This window comes from Phocoena sinus, chromosome 8 (genome assembly GCF_008692025.1).
Source record: "Phocoena sinus isolate mPhoSin1 chromosome 8, mPhoSin1.pri, whole genome shotgun sequence".
Lineage (NCBI taxonomy): Eukaryota > Metazoa > Chordata > Mammalia > Artiodactyla > Phocoenidae > Phocoena > Phocoena sinus.
In genome coordinates this window covers 57,273,992-57,286,944 of record NC_045770.1, presented here as the reverse complement: position 1 = coordinate 57,286,944, position 12,953 = coordinate 57,273,992, and the positions used below count along the sequence as shown (strand labels likewise).

General features: G+C 52.2%; 1 protein-coding gene across 6 annotated transcripts in view; it reads left to right on the top strand.

The window, feature by feature from the left end:
• SLCO2B1 (solute carrier organic anion transporter family member 2B1) overlaps positions 1–9,104 on the top strand; it is a 51,474-nt gene extending 42,370 nt beyond the window's left edge. The window contains exons 10-13 of one of the 6 annotated variants that reach the window (XM_032641762.1): positions 4,063–4,226; positions 5,607–5,671; positions 5,996–6,116; positions 7,131–9,104. In XM_032641762.1, coding sequence (XP_032497653.1) covers positions 4,063–4,226; positions 5,607–5,671; positions 5,996–6,116; positions 7,131–7,311 — 531 coding nt within the window. In that variant the 3' untranslated portion in view covers positions 7,312–9,104. The remainder of the gene's footprint in view (positions 1–4,062; positions 4,227–5,606; positions 5,672–5,995; positions 6,117–7,130) is intronic. The other 5 variants (XM_032641760.1, XM_032641761.1, XM_032641764.1 and 2 more) reach the window with 5 other exon arrangements.
• The last annotated feature ends 3,849 nt before the right edge of the window (positions 9,105–12,953 follow it).

Here is a 12,953-nt window from a genome sequence, read left to right as displayed (position 1 = left end):
TCTTCAAGCGTGGGCAGGCAAACTAGGGAAGGGCTTTCCAGGCAGGGAGGGCACATCACATGGTACACACACACACACACACACACACACACAGTGTTTCAAGAAACTGCAAGGAAATTATTGGAGCAGAAGCATAAGGGTTCATGGAGGGAAAGCAAAGCCCAGACAAGGAAGGGCCTTGAATGCCAGGCCACGAGGAGGGCCTTAATCTGGAGAGCAGTGCGGAGACTTGGATGGGTTTTAAGCAGGGGAGTGACAGGGTCAGACCTGTGTCTGATCACATTTGAGGCCATAGTGCAGAGGAAGGTGAACAGAATGCAGGCCAGGAGACAGGGAGACCAGTGGGGAGGCTGGAGCAATGAGCCCATTCAGTCAGTCAGTCAGTCAGTCAACAAACCTTCGTGGAGCCTCTCCTTTGTGCCAGGCCCTGTGCTGGGGGCTGAGGACAGAGCCAGAGCCAAGGGTCCCTGCTGTCAAGGAACTCCCGGGGATGCGGTTGTGGGAGAGAGGAGGAGTGGACAAGCATAACCAGCAGCAGTGCGTTCTATGTGAATCTTAGAAGGACCACCAAGACCAGCTGGTTCCTCCTCTCCTTTCCTCTCATTGCCCCCAAAGGACAAGTGGGGACAATGCTCACCTTCCTCAGGCCACCCCCCACCAGCTGGAATAAAGCATGTGTGTGTGGGTGTGGTGTCAGGCTGGTTGTTATGACAACGCCTCCCTCTCTCCGGAGACCCCCACTCCCATCATGCAGAACCCCTGCCGTTGTGTCCTGCTGGGCATCCACATCTAAGCCCAAGACTCCTACAGGGAGAGACCTGGGCCCCACGGGCTGGCGCAGAGTAAAGCACCTGGTTGATGATATTTCAGAAACCAGCCAGGCACCACCTGAGCTGTGTAAACTGTTCGCATTTGGAATATTCGCAATCCAGGCTTTCAAACCTCCTAGCATTTACTGTCCTGACTTGGTCTGATCTCCCTGAGACCCTTCCAAAGTCCCCCAGGCCCTGGCAGCTGGGGTTGGATCCCCAAGGCAACAGTGAACTCCTATGGATAGGGGCCTGTGAGCACTGTGGCCAGGCCACCTGGTTCAAATCCCTGTTCCGCCTCTAACTGGCTCTGTTACCTTAGGCAAATTTTTTAATCTGTGCCTCAGTTTCCTGGTCTGTGAAATGGAGGTGATAGTATTGAGTGCCTACTATATACCAGGCACTGTGCTAATGTTTTACCCGGATAAATTCATTAAGTGAAGAGCCACATGACATAATCCATGAAAAGCACTCAGCATGGTGCCTGAGGAATTTTAAGCATGCGGTAATAGACACTTCTATTATGCCCATTATACAGATGGGGAATGGAGGCCCAGGAAAGGACCAGGCGTTGCCCAAAGTTTTAATGCCAGAGCTGGGACTAGAGCTGAGGCCTCTGGCCTCTGAGCCCAGCCCCCTCTCCAGTGCATCCTCAGAGGTTGTGTTGGGTATAGTATTTGGAGGAGGGTGTAGCTGAGTCCTGGTCAGCACTCACGAACGGTCACCCTGGCCTGGAATTGTCTGTTGGTGAGCCTGCCTCCTCAGGCCAACCTGAGCTACTCAGCCCAGAGGTGGATCAGTCAGTGTCCAGCACAGCTGCACTCAGTAACAATTTATGAATGAATAAATGTGAGATTGGAAGGCTGGCAGCATCTAGGGCTCAGGGGGTGGGGTCCTAGGGAGTGAGAATCAGAGGCAGCTGGAGAGATTAAAGTCATTCATAAGACGAACTTCCTGCCATGGAATTAGATGAATATGAATGAAGGGCTGGGAAAACCCCGAGAGAAAGGCCTCTAGCTTTTTTATCTCTCCCAGCAACCTTCTGCCTCCAGAAAAAAGAACAGGATAATTCTCTTCCGATAACCTGGCCTTGGCATATTTCTCCACTTACCTGTCCCTTTATTGTATCTCCAACCCAGCGGCTTGCTCAGCCCGTGGTGAGGGTCCAAACAGTGTGTGCTCAGGGGGGCAGGTACATATGGCGGTATAGCCTTGTGCAATGGCAAGCACCCAAACACCCAAGCTGGAATCCTAGGTCCCCAATCTCTCCTCTCTCTCTCTCTGTCTCTGTCTCTCTCTCTCCCCATCTCTTTCTCTCTCACCTTGCCCTAATTCCACCTTCTAAATATCTCTCAAATCAGAATCCTTTTCTCCTTCCCCCTCCCCCTCCCTCCTGCCTCTCTACCAGCCTCCCCAATCAGGTCCATCCTCTTGCATCAGCCAGAGCAGCTTTTGTGCTATCAGGTCTTATCTCTCCCGTGCTTAAAATCTTTCCAAGGCTCCCAGCATCCATCTCAGGGCTTCCCAGCCCTTTTCACATTGGGAAGAGTCTAAAGCTGCCAAAGCTGGAGGTGAAAGGCCCAGAGAGTTCCAGCTGCCTGGAGTTCACCAGGTCACCCTGAGGGCTGATGTGTTCCCTGCACGCCTGTCGCTCAGCTGAGGCCGAGGTCTCTGGGGCACACTGGTTGGGAAACTGTGATCTAGGGGCAGAAAAGAAAAGCCAGGTCTTCCTGGCTCAGCTTTGCTCCCATTGAGGCATCTGAGGACACTGGTGGTCTAGACCAATTCTGAAAGAATCTGAAAAAAGGTGGTTTTCCAGGCCACCTTGGGGCTGGGAATGAGGGTTGCAATCAAACGTGAGCCTGAGGACATTTCATTGCACTTTAGGAAAGGGTCAGCTTTTCCTCATTCTTCAGCCTTTGGTGGGGCCCCAGTTTTCCGGGCATCTCCTATTAGACTCTTCACCTGACAGGAAGGAGGGCTAGGACTTGTCCTCTGGCCCTGTAGCCCCCAACCTCAGAAAGCTGTGCTCCATTGCACAAGGTTCTGCAAACACCTGGCGGCCAAACCTTGTTTCAGGCCTCTGCTCGCCTCTCTGGGTTTGCCTCACTTAGTACTGAACCTGAGTATTTTTTCCTTCCTGCCAGCTCATAGATGCTCTCAGGACATTGTTTTCATTGTTTTATTTTATCCAGCATTTACGATTGCTGTCAGCAGGATGACTGACAGGGCACCTAGTCCACCCTGCTTCTGGAAACAGCAGTCATGTTCTCTTTTGTGTCCAGGGTTCTTCACAGTGTGGTCCCAGCACACACACACCCCAGCCCCCATGCAAAGAGAAGGCCTCCCCTTTGCCTTCTCTTTGCATGCATTCTGCTCCCGACAGAAGGAAAGATTTGCTGGCTTCTTTCATGCCACTGTGATTTTACATTTAGCTTTCCCTCTACTCATGCCAATTTTCCTCTTGGTGAACTCCTATTCATTCCTCAAGACCCAAATCCAACACCCCTCTTTGGTGAAGCCTTCCTTGCGCCTCCCTTACCTGCTAAACAAGACTCCCACTGATGCTATCTGCCCCTCTCCATCCTGTGCTTGAATCTCTCCTTGAGAATCCACTCTAGGATCCAGTGCCCTGCAAGACCTCAGTAAAGCGGGAAGGGGGAACACTGAACTGGAAAATCTGAATTCCTTCCTCAAAATACTTTGTTGCTTTAACTCCTTGCACAGAAAGTCAGGAATTTGGAACATTCTGACATCACCAGGTGAAAGAATGAGTGAGTGTATGTGGTGTATGAGTGTATGTGAGTATATAAGTGTGTGAGCATGTGTGTGGGGTGTGAGTGTATGTTTGACAGTACGTGTGTGTATATGTAGTGAGTGTGTGTATGTATGTGTATGAGAGTGTGAGTACATAGGTATGTGTGTGAGTGTGTGTGTGTGTGTATGTGTGCTGTGTTGGGGGTGACTCTCTTCTAGTTCCCTCTCCCTGTCCTCTTCTCCACGTCCCCTCTCCCCACAGCCTCAGCCTGGGCTCAGCCCATTTGTGTGCAAACAGCCTGTGTCCAGGTACCCGTCAGGCTGCTCAAGCCATCCTGACTCAGCCAAGGGGTCAAAAATCCCAGCATCCAGCCAGCTCTGCCCCAGTTTGTGTGAGTCCACGGGTCTCTCATAAGCCTCCTGGGGCCTGACCCCTTGGCCAGCTGCTTGTCCTTAGAGGTTTCTGAAGGCTCTTCTTCCCCCCTCCCCACCCTAGGTCTTCTACACCAACTGCAGCTGCGTGGTAGGGGGTGGCCCTGTGCCAGCGGGCTCCTGCGACTCGGCCTGCAGCCACCTGGTGCTGCCCTTCATGGTCCTGGTCAGCCTGGGTGCCGCACTGGCTAGTGTCACCCACACACCGTCCTTCATGCTCATCCTAAGGTGAAAGCAGGGGCGTGCTGGAACCAGTGGGTACCAAGAGGTTCTTAACCACAGGCAGGATAAGGGATCCTGAGGGAGGTGTTCGAAGAAGGAGGTGTCCTGGGCCCCCAAAGCAGACCAGGCTCTCACTGTCCTGTCTACGTCCTCATGGCAACTGCTGAGATGAAGTTTTCTCCCCATCTTACAGATAAGAAAACTGAGGCTCAGAGAAATTCAGGGGCTAGCCCCGGGTCATGTAGCAAGTTCTGGGTGGAATAGTACTGATGCCAAGGCCCAGAGCCCAGACCCCTACTTTCCCCAGAGGAGGAGAGGCCACACCTAAGCCCCTGCCCTGGCCTCCAGTCACAGTGAGGAGGAAGTGGGGGAGCATCACCTGACTCTCCGCCCCACCCGACCTGCAGTGAGCTGGTCACAGGTGGTGCATCTAGAGATCCAAACCCCATCAGTGTGGTCTACGACTCTTCAACTTCAAGTCAACAAGCACTAGGTGCCCGCTGTGGACCCAGCCTGTGCTGAGCACTGCCTCTTGGTCCAAGATCTTTCTGGCCCTTGTCCTGAGGGTGCCTGCTGGGACTGACAAACTGTCGCCTGAGGCCATAAGAGGACCTCAGAGCAGGATAATTCCAAATTTTCATTATGCTGGGATTATTTTATTCCCCATCTGTTTTCTAGAAAATTAGAAGGGGGATTGAGCCCCTTACAATATTAGAAGGCATGTAGATCCATAAACCAGGCTGGCTGCAAGAGCAAAAGTAGAGGAGTCAGATGCCCCAGCAGGCAGGCTGATTAAGAGAAGTTCATGCAGGCAGTGTGCAGCACAAATTCCAACCCTTGACAGCCATCAGCCGTGGGGTCTTGGCCAAGTCACTCAACCTGTCTAACTATCTGTCAGTTTCCTTACCTGTAAAATGGGCCTAATACTATACCTACCATATGCGGGGGACGCGGGGGGCACAGCACAGAATAACTGAGCCATAGTAAGCGCTCCACAAATGCCAGCTGCTGGGATTACTTAGGAAGAGGAGCCAGTGATTGCCAGGGCACCCCAGGCTGAGACGTCATAGTGACCAGGGAGGTTAAACGGCGTGTCTGACTGCCCAGCTCCAGGTTTTGCCAAGTGTAGGAGGAAGGGGAGAATTTGGTGGGACCAGGGGGTGGGGAGAGAGGGGTGTCTGTGACTGGTAGCACAGGGCCCTGACGGTCAGTGGGTAGAGCTGGGACCTGGCTCTGCAGGTTGAAGGGAGTATGGAGCCTGAGCCCCGCTCCCCAAGAACCTCTGGGGGCAGGCTGGTGCTGGGGGTGGGAGAGAAGGGGATGGTGAGAGCCCCTTGAAGGCTGGAACCCTCTCAATCCTCATGTCACCCTGTCCGTGCTTGTTAGGGGAGTGAAGAAAGAAGACAAGACTCTGGCTGTGGGGATCCAGTTCATGCTCCTGAGAGTTTTGGGTAAAGAATGTGCTGGGGACCACTGGTCCAAGGCCCGGGGGGCACAGGGATGAGTGGGGCCCGCTCCCTGACCTTAGGGTTCACTGGCTCACAGGGTCACAGATCCGACCTAGGTACCCTGGAGGTGGGTGCGCAAGCAGCTAGACAGCCCATCAGGGAGACAGCATCCAATACCAGGGTAAGGGGTGGGCTTGAAGGCTGAAGACTTAATGGGCCAAGAGGCCCTCGGTGCCTCAGAGCCCTGAAGTTATATATACCAGGGAGTGGACAGGGGAGGTACCGGGATGCCAGCTTCCATTGTCCCCTGAACACCTCCTCCTCCAGCCTGGATGCCCAGCCCCGTGATCCACGGCAGTGCCATTGACACCACCTGTGTGTACTGGGCCCAGAGTTGTGGGCGTCGGGCCGTCTGCCACTACTATGACCACGACCTGCTTCGAAACCGGTGAGACCGGGATAGGGGCTACTAGGGGGCTGTGAGAAAGCTTCTAGAAACACTCTTGGGGTCCCAGGCAGGCCACCAGCAGGGAGGGGAGGTCCACTGGCATCCACCTGTAAGGTGATCGGCGCTCTATGCAGTGCTGATCTCAGCAGTCCTGCAAGCTAGACATTGTCTCCCCTTTTGATGGATGAGGAAAGTGAGATTTAAGTAAGTGGCCCAAAGTGACACAGCTGATAACTGGCAAAGCTGGGCCTCACCAGTCTGTGCTGGCTCAGTGAGGGGAGAATCAGGAGAGCAGCCCAGGTGTGAGAAAAACAGAGAGTTGGGGTGGGTCAGGAAGATGGCTCTATCTAGGACATAGGAGGCCTAGGATGCAGGCCCCGCTCTGCCTCCCTCATTGCGCGACCTGCCTTTTTGGGACTTAATCTTCCCATCCATACAATGGGGAGCCCAAAGGAACCTGAAGGCAGAGAGGCTGCAGGCCCTGGGATGGATGGGCAGCTGGGAGGAGGGACTTACTAGCAGAGCTGGGAGTAGGGAGCTGTTCACTTCCAGCTCTGAGGAGTGCATGGTTCCAGGAGTGCTTCCTAGAGGAGGAGAAGTCAAGAAGAGTCTTGGTGAATTAGACAAACAGGAGAGGGAATCCTCCTTTTCTTGCGGCAAGTGATGTGATCCAGAGTTGCAACTGTCAGGCCCGCTGAGCCCTTAGAGGGACCCAGAGAGAGGCAGGGCCAGCCCAGGCCATGAGGCAGTCAGCACAGGGCAGGCAGGCTTCTTTGGAGCCTTTTCCCCCTTCCAAGGAAGGACCCCCATGGGGGTCAATTCTAGGGGCTCCCAGCCAAAGCCATGGTGACAGGGTCCACCACCCTGGGGCTGGAGGCCTGTCCCCGCCAAGGCCTCAACATCTCCAACTACATAATGGGTGATGATTGCTGACGCCACTCTGCTTCCAGCCCAAGCACATCCAAGCCCTGAATGGGGAGGTCCTGAGTTCAAGGGTCACTTGCTCTTTCCCAGGTTCATCGGCCTCCAGTTCTTCTTCAAGACAGGCTCTCTGGCCTGTTTCGCCTTGATTTTGGCCATCCTAAGGCAGCAGGACAAAGAGGAGGGGACCAAGGCGACCATACCCAACCTTGGCCTACAGCAGCAGCTGTTAGCGTCAGGGGCAAAGAAGGAGCCTGAGGAATCCAGAGTGTGAGCTGTCCCAGGGCCCCATTCTGGCCAGGAGTGGCAGCCATGGCGAGTACCTCCTCTGGGCCCTTTGCCTGAGATTGGGGGTTGGGAGCCCTGTTTTCCAATTATGAGTCCTCCACTAACTTGCTGTGTGGCTTTGAGCAAGCCACTGACCCTTTCTGGGCCTTTGTCTGCTCACCTGAACCAAAGAGTTACTTGCGGGTTTGTTGTGTTGGCCACTTCTGAAGCTTGAGGGTCTTCCCCCTCTTCTCCCCCAGCCACACGGGCTGACCTGAAACCAGGCTTTCCTGGGTGGAAGGACTGCATATCTTTCCCCCAGGGCCCGAGGATAGAGAAGTGGACAATAGTAGGCCAGGCTGCCCCGCCTACTGGGTCCTGGTCCTGCTCTGCTGCTCACCTGGAGCACCCTCTCTGAGCCTCAGCCTCCCAACCTCCATCTCTGTCAGGTGGAAATGAACTTGTCAGCTTTCAGGCCTCTTCAGCTGTGACCATCTGTGTGGCCAGGACAGACTCAGGTCTCCTCCCCAGCCCCGCTCAGCCTGGACTTGGGGCCAGTACAGCCTCTGTTGAGAAGTGTCCATTTGGCGCCCCCTGGAGGCAGAGCCCTGAGCTTTGGGGAGCCGCCCTGGGGAGGGAACTGGTCCCACTCACGACATCCAGGCTAGGCAGGGCCTTCAGGAAACCTGGTGTGAGGGCCCCAGGGGCCTTGGCTGTGCAGGAAGCCTCACTGTCTGGAGTCAGGAAATCCCAGCCCTTGCCCTCAGGCAGCCACAGTCTGGGTGAGGCCTATTCTCTGCCTGGCGGAGAGGGGGACCCAGCTCCCACATTGGGGCATTTTCTAATTTCAAAGACCGAACAAACTCAGCATAGACTCACTGGTACCCATGCATTGCCAAGATTTCACACATTTGACCTGGGCCCACCAAAGCCACTTTGACTTTTGTGACTAGAATCCTAATTTCACCATTTCCTCCCAGGTGCCTGATTCTATGTCACCGGGGGTTGTGTAGACAATGTCTGGTTCTGTGACACCCACATTTTGAGGTAACATCTGATTCTCTGTGATGCCTGGGTTGGCGTAAGAACCTGTTCTTTGTGATGCCTGGGCTTGTGATCTAGAAGCAATAATGCGTGGCTCTGTGTAATAAGTGGGTCTGTGGGATGCTTGGGTCTGAACAGAGAAGTCCTTGTCTTGCCTTGTCTTGTTTTATGGCTAGTCTTATCTGGCCTGATTATCTCTCTGGGACGGGGAGAGAGTTTCCCAATCTGCTTCCAGCCCAATCTAGTTGCTTGGGAGGCAAGAGACAGGGAGTCAGAAGCAGGAGCTTCCCAAATCCGTGTCCAGCCCTGTGCTGTGGGCCAGGGGGGAAGCTGGGGGTTTGGGGGCACACGTGGCTCTGGCCCTCTGCGCAGCTCTCAGCGGCAGGGCTTTGAGGCCATGCCACATGAAAGAAGAGGGAGGTACAAAAGTTCTAATTCCCATTTTTGTTCTGCTGGTTGATACCTTTAAATGTCTAACAGATATCTGAGCCTGTATTTATCAGTGCCAAGAATTTCAGAGTCTCTTCCAACAAGACGAGGCTGTTTGTATGTTCATATTCCTCCTCCTTCCCTCTTGTTTCCCAGGTTTTGCAGAAATAATCTGGAATTATAGATATAGCTTATTATTAAATTTGTTCTTGCATAATGTGTCTTCCGTTACAAAAATCCTTTCTTCCAAACTGCATTAAGGTTTGCAACAACCAGATTATTTCCAGTTATTTAGATTGAAGGTTTGCTGGATTCATTGCTCACCGTTATTTCTCGTATATTACATCTTCCCCTACCTGTATATTCTGGTCTAATTTTTGTTCAGCTCGACTACTTTCTCTAGTAATGGTTTCAGAAGTGGAATAATGTCACAAGGCTTTCCCAGTCCTCACCTGTCCAAACTGCCATTCAGGTTTTACAGAAGAGGAGATGGCTCAGAAAGGATAAGCAACTTGCCCAAGATCACACAAAATAAATGTCAGAGCCAGGATTAGATCTAGATTTTGTGGGAACCGACGCTTACACAATTAGGGGAGTCCTCTTTAAGAAAAAGAGCACACAATTAGGTAAGAAGGTGAATGTTTACTTAGAATGAAAAAAGAAGTCAAAACAAATACATCTCACAATTCAGAAAAATAGCATAAGATTTGTTACTAACTGCTGTGCATACCTCCAAAATTCTCCCCCTAACGGTTGGAAATATTTTCTATAGACGAGCTTCTGGTTCCATACATTTTAAACCTGTTTCTCCTCTGTTGTCCGTATATTTCCAGGGCCAGGCAGGAGAAAACACTTTCATGTCACAAGATGACCTCTGGATATGACACCTTGATGTCACAATGCCAAATGAGTTGGACTGTGGGTAGGAAGATCCCTAGAAGCCATTCTCTATACAGAGGTAGCTAGCAATGATTTATCTATTCATAGAGGTGACTGAGAACCACATAACTATATCCCAATGAATCCAAATTAAATTGATCCCCAACTCCACTCCCCCTTAGCATTATTCCAGAAATGTCCATGCCAACTGCTTCACATAAAGGGAAACTGGGACACAAGGACACTTGGAGTGGAAAGAACTAGCCATCTCGACCCATTGTGGTGAAAGGGTCTCCCTTTGGAAATTTCCTGAGAACTTGACAACAGGAACATATTGCCGAAGCCTCTCCCAGGGCCTGGGTAGAGGCCGTGGTGCTCAAGCAGTCTTAGCTTCACGCTGAGTCTACCTCTGGGTTGAGCTGAGATTCGAAGAAGACGAGGTGCTTGTGCTTAAAATCATCCAGGCTGGTCAGGGAGGAGACTCCAGGAGTAATCATCACAAGAGAGACATGGGGCTGAGAGCCAGGGGTGGAACAGGTAAGGGCCAGCAGCTTCCCAGGGATTCAGGGGGTCCAGGGAGCAGCCCTCTTCCCTGACACGGCCTCTGGCCAATGAGAAGCCGCAAGCAATTACACCTGTGAGCTCACTTTCTTCTCACCCTGTCCCTGAGAGTTGGAGGAGAAGGCATTAAGTCTCCTACTAGATTCTATGGTGGTAAAATCTAGCAGAGAACAGGACTGGAACCAGAATGAAGATCCTGACACCTGGCCCAGAGTTCCTTTAGGCTGTAGACTCATGCTGGGAAGTTGCAGGGCAGGCAGATACCAGGGAGCCAGGAGCCAGGATTGGAGCACAAATAAACAAGGAGCAAGAACTGGGACTTCCCTGGTGGCGCAGTGGTTGAGAATCCGCCTGCCAGTGCAGGGAACACGGGTTCAATCCCTGGTCCGGGAAGATCCCACATGCCGCGGAGCAACTAAGCCCGTGTGCCACAACTACTGAGCCTGTGCTCTAGAGCCAGTGAGCCACAACTACTGAGGCTGCATGCTGCAACTACTGAAGCCCACGCACCCAGAGCCCGTACCCTGCAGCAAGAGAAGCCACCGCAATGAAGCCACCGCAATGAGAAGCCCGCTCACTGCAATGAAGAGTAGCCCCCACTTGCCGCAAATAGAGAAAGCCCGCGTGCAGCAACGAAGACCCAACACAGCCAAAATAAATAAATAAAATACATAAATAAATTAAAAAAAAACAATCCGCCTGCCAAGGCAGGGGATACGGGTTCCAGCCCTGGTCTGGGAAGATCCCACATGCCACGGAGCAACTAAGCCCGTGCGCCACAACTACTGAAGCCCGCATGCCTAGAGCCCGTGCTCCGCAACGAGAAGCTACTGCAATGAGAAGCCTGCGCACTGCAACGAAGAGTAGCCCCGGCTCACCGCAGCTAGAGAAAGCCCGCACGCAGCAACGAAGACCCAACACAGCCAAAAATATATTAAAAAAAAGAAAGAACCCACAGCACCCTTGCCATTCTTTAGACATGTTGAATTCTTTCCCCCTAACAAGCCCCTACATGTGCTCTTCTCTCTACCCAGCTGGCCTTCTTCACATCCCCACCCCATTGTTTGCCTCTCCATCCTGCTTCATGAAGTCCTGTCCAAACTTCCAGACCCAGCTCAAAGGCCACCACCTCCAGGGATGCAGCATGGTATAGGCAACGGGAGTGGGTGGCAACCACCTTAAGGAATCCATTAAAAGATACAGACTCTCCATTAAAAATGCACACAAACTTATACACAACTGTGCCCCTGATTTCAGAGGCTGGGGATCATTTGAAGCCTAGCTGTAGACCTCCAGTGGAGTGGAGTAAAAAGAACAGAGTTTTAGAGCCAGTCAGATTTGGGTTCAAATCTAGACTCTGCCACTGATCCACGGTGTGACCCGAAACAAGATTTAACTGCTTTGCCTCTCAGTTTCTTCACCTGTAAAGTGAGGTTGATCACTCCTGCCTCTCAGAAGGTATGAAGACAAAATAATGATAACATATTCGTTCACAGGCAGTGTACCTAATGATCAATATTTGTAAGTTTCCTTCCCCTTTCCCTGCTCCTGAAAGGAGAACACGGGGGTGGAGGTGGGAGTGGGCAGTAAGGACAGGGGGAGGCACCACTGAGGGGAGGCACCACCCTCGCTCTGCCCTGCCCTGGCTGCAGCTCTGCTTGTCCCCTAATCTTTCTTCCACTGTCAGCCAGGGCTCAGCCTGCCCAGTCTTATCTCTCCCCACAGCCAGCCTGGGACAGCTTTTCTCAGCCAGATTTACACTTTTATTGGTTTTCTTCCTTCCAGAGCAGTCCCTTCCTTCTCTTTCCCCTTTTGCTATGAAATGGGCTAACCCTGGAAGCAGCAGTTCTGGTGCTGGCCAAGAAGTGATGGTTCAAGGATAGATTCATTCACCATACATTCCTTTATTTATTCAAACACCCAATCAACCAACAAATCACATGGCTGCTCTATGCCCCTGTGCTGGCACTGCTGGGGGGACACAGCCATGGGTCCAGTACAGGAAACTCCCAGTATAAGCAGACAAGCTGACACACAGTCATAAAAGCATGATTAGTCATATAGGAGAGGGAAGAAGAGGAAGCCATGTATTCTTCCTGAGGTCACCATGGAAGGCTCTCCAGAAAAGGTTAAATCAGAGCTGGGCTTAGAGATTAGGCAGGAAATTCCCAGGTAGAAAAGATGCAAATAGACATGAAAACAATGGTATGAGCAAAGATAGGAAGGCACAAGAGAGCAGAGTGTGTCTGAGATATGGTACAAGAGCGATGTGGTTGGGATGTACTGCATGTGCAAGGCCATCAGGAGAGAGAGGAGAGCTGAGGCTGGATGTACCAGTGAGGACCAAGCCTTGAGTTCCAGCTGAAGGCTTTGGATGTCTTCCTGAGGGCAAAGAGGTGCCCTTGAAGCATTGACTGATGGATTATTCAATTGACTGGTTATTTTAAGCAGGGAGTGACATGACAAGATTTGTGTTTTAGAAAGGCTGCAGGCTGCACCCTGGGGGCTTTGAATGGAAAAGGGAAGCTGGAGGCCAAGAGCTCAGGCTGGACACTGGTGCTTAATCAAGAGAAGAAGTAGGAGGCCTTGAACCAGGTCATCCTTGAAGTGGGGACATCTAAGATGAGTCTTGAAAGATGAGTAGGACCATACCAGGTGGAGAAGTTGGGAACAGCGTCCAGGGAGAAGAAACTACACGGATAAAAACTCAGCATACAGAGAGCTCCTGGCGAGCTT